Source organism: Cyprinodon variegatus, unplaced genomic scaffold, assembly GCF_000732505.1.
Source record: "Cyprinodon variegatus isolate N-32 unplaced genomic scaffold, C_variegatus-1.0 Scaffold444, whole genome shotgun sequence".
NCBI lineage: Eukaryota > Metazoa > Chordata > Actinopteri > Cyprinodontiformes > Cyprinodontidae > Cyprinodon > Cyprinodon variegatus.
In genome coordinates, this window is record NW_015150897.1 from 343,874 (window position 1) to 346,767 (window position 2,894).

General features: G+C 35.1%; 1 protein-coding gene across 1 annotated transcript in view; it reads right to left on the minus strand.

Moving 5' to 3' along the window:
- The window catches only part of LOC107093743 (lipid phosphate phosphatase-related protein type 3-like), a 34,083-nt gene that overhangs the window by 16,222 nt on the left and 14,967 nt on the right, over positions 1-2,894 (minus strand). The window contains exons 2-4 of the mRNA XM_015388988.1: positions 1,951-2,054; positions 1,526-1,711; positions 499-628 (exon numbers count right to left, since the gene is read on the minus strand). Of these exons, the coding sequence (XP_015244474.1) occupies positions 499-628; positions 1,526-1,711; positions 1,951-2,031 (397 nt within the window). The 5' untranslated portion in view covers positions 2,032-2,054. The remainder of the gene's footprint in view (positions 1-498; positions 629-1,525; positions 1,712-1,950; positions 2,055-2,894) is intronic.

The following is a 2,894-nucleotide window of genomic DNA, read 5'->3' on the forward strand; positions in this document are numbered from 1 at the left end:
GTTTTTTTTTGTTTTTTGTTTTTTTTTACATATTAATTTGTTGTTATTTTGCCTCAATAAAATGTTTTGAGAGGTCAAAGCAATACTTCCAATGAATGCTACAAGGGTTTTAAAGCATGCTGGTGGGAGTATTATACTGAGGGTCTGCTTTGCTGAATGTGGCATTGGTGTATTGTTCAAAGTGGATGAAAAATATACCATCAACTGATTAAACTTAATTTCAATCAGTTACTTGCTTTACACATGGGTTGTAATTGAATGGTCTGACAGGACAAAGTTCCAAACTTACATGAACTGTGATTCTGGAATTGATAAAATCAAACTACCCTTTTTGAAAAGGCTTTCTGATCCCAATAAGCATTAACAGAAGCTTTTGTAAATGTTTCAGCTTATTTGCACAATTCTGACCTGTGTGTATGAGACAATATTCCAAATAAATCAAACCTTGAGCAGCCAATGTTTTTTGAACCTATAAATGAGCCTGGTGGCTGGATGTACCAACAAAGCGCACGGTCCGGCGCAGGAAGGAGTTAAAGCTGCATCCTCCAGCGTTTATGCTCCCCTCTGACTTGGGACAGGTCTTCAGTTTGGACTGCATGCAGTACATCACCGCTTCCCCCAACATAATCTACAGCCAGCAAAGGAGAGAAAGGGAAGAGAAGTTGTAATATAGGTGTTTTTAACCATCTCAGGATAAATTTCACCCAAAGAACAAGATAGGAAGGCTAGAATCAAATTAAGGCAAAGGAGTGAAAGTGGTACTTATGTCAGTTGGTGATTTTGATCGACTGTGGGAAGGTACAGTGGGGTGAAAGCAGAAGCAAGGTCCTATTGAACAGCGATCACTTCCAATCAGAGTGATAAATGAGTTCTGTTCGTTTCTTTCCTGCTGATGGATTACTGTTGTGTGTGTCTGTGTTTATCGATTTGGCGGGCATGGAATGAATGATAATGTGGATGGGAAATCTGGGTGTTTATTTATCAATCTAAACATTGATCCCCCATTAGCCAGGGTAGAATACATTTTCTATACATTTATATTTTCTTATTTATGTGACTTATTTATTTATTACTCTGTCTCTTACTGGAATTTGCATAAGGTCACTGAACCTCTATAACAATACGATGTTGCTTTGACATGTGTTGGAGGTTTGTTTTCAATTAAGCAACACGTCTAAAGAAGAAATTGATTAAATGTCATTTGAGCACATATCTTTTAGTAATATCTTTTAAAAAGCACATCGGCTTGATTTAGATGACTGGTTTGCCGATACAGTTGCAATTCAAAGGAACACTGGAGTAAAAGCAGAATATCGGTTTATTGATAGATGCATGTAAAAAAAAGACTATAAGTTATAATGAATTTTAAGTTATATGTCATGCATGTAAAAAGAGGAGCGTGGCTTAACATACAGTGAACTGGTGCACAAAGGGACAATTAAAGCCAAAATTATATAAAGTGCAGATGTATTCACAAATATGACATAAAGCATTATTTGTCTTATAAATCTTAACATGGACTTACAGAAGCTGCTGGACCAGCGAACGCTAAACTCAGCAGCATCAACAGAGGGATGAGCTCATCTCCAGTCTCGACGTAGGGCATGGAGAGGTCGCGGTCATAGCAACGGAAGCCCACCATCGCCGGGGAAAGGACATCTGTCAACTCCAGGAAGTACAGGGACACCAAGGAGGACAGGACAATGGGGAGCTGCATAGGAATTAGAGGACAACATATCTATTCCGAACGCATAAAACAAAGTCAAGGGCAAAGCAAAGAGTGATAAGCCATACATGTTTTTATTTTTAAAAGAGTTAGCTAATATTTAAATTCAACTCCTATTAACTATTACAACTGCATGTTAAGCATCATAAATACACATACAACACACAACCTTTTAAATGTATATATTTCACAATAGGCCTTTAATATTCTTAATTTATCCATACCTCCACAAAATAAAAACATGGCAGCAGAGTTATGCTGTCTTTGGGTGGTTTCTTCTTTGCTTTGGTTTTGGGTGATGTCATCTTGGGGTGGGACCAGTCACAGCCTGTGGAATACATTACAAAGGAATATCAGTTCAAATGTCATGAGAAAATTTTTCTTTAAATAAAAAGTTAACATTTTATTGCAGGGCATTACATTGAGAAACTATTTAAAAAGGTTTGAAAGATCTGGGAATCTCTGTAAAGTTGTAAATGTTGTGAATTGGAGCTATAAATAAACTAAATTAAATTGAATTCAACATTGTTGGGATATTAATCCAGGTAACAACCTCATGAAGATATAAAAGAAAAAACTTTCTCACATGTATCAGAAACTTTCCATTTTCTAAAATAAACCACGGGACCTCATATTTGTTTTTCAAGTCTTTTTCTGAAAAAACATAACAGTGACATCTGACAAGCAAGGCAGCAATATCATTATGCGCCAGTCCAAGAAATATAATGCAAACAGTTCCGTTTTTTTTTTTTTTTTTTAATAAGCACTGTAAGGTGAAATTATCTAGAAGTTACACTATGATTGGAGATATTATATGTTGTAATATCTGTTGCACAACGGAAATTATACGGTAAACACAAGAAACCTTCTTGTTTAAGATTTTTTTTTTTTTTATGTTTCTTTAGCAGTTTCTTTTGTACGGAAGAGGATTAGGGCCAGTGAAAAAGCAAAAAAAGTTTACTGATTTTTTTTTTTGGTATAATATGAGAAAAAAAAAAATCAGAATTCTGACTTAAATCTCAGAATTTTGTATTTAATCTCAGAAGTTTGATTTTTTTTTTCCCTCAGTATTCTACGGAAGAGGATTAGGGCCACTGAAAAAAAAAAAGTAAACTGATTTTTAAATTTTATTTCAGTTTAACATGGGAAAAAAGTCAGAATTCTGAGA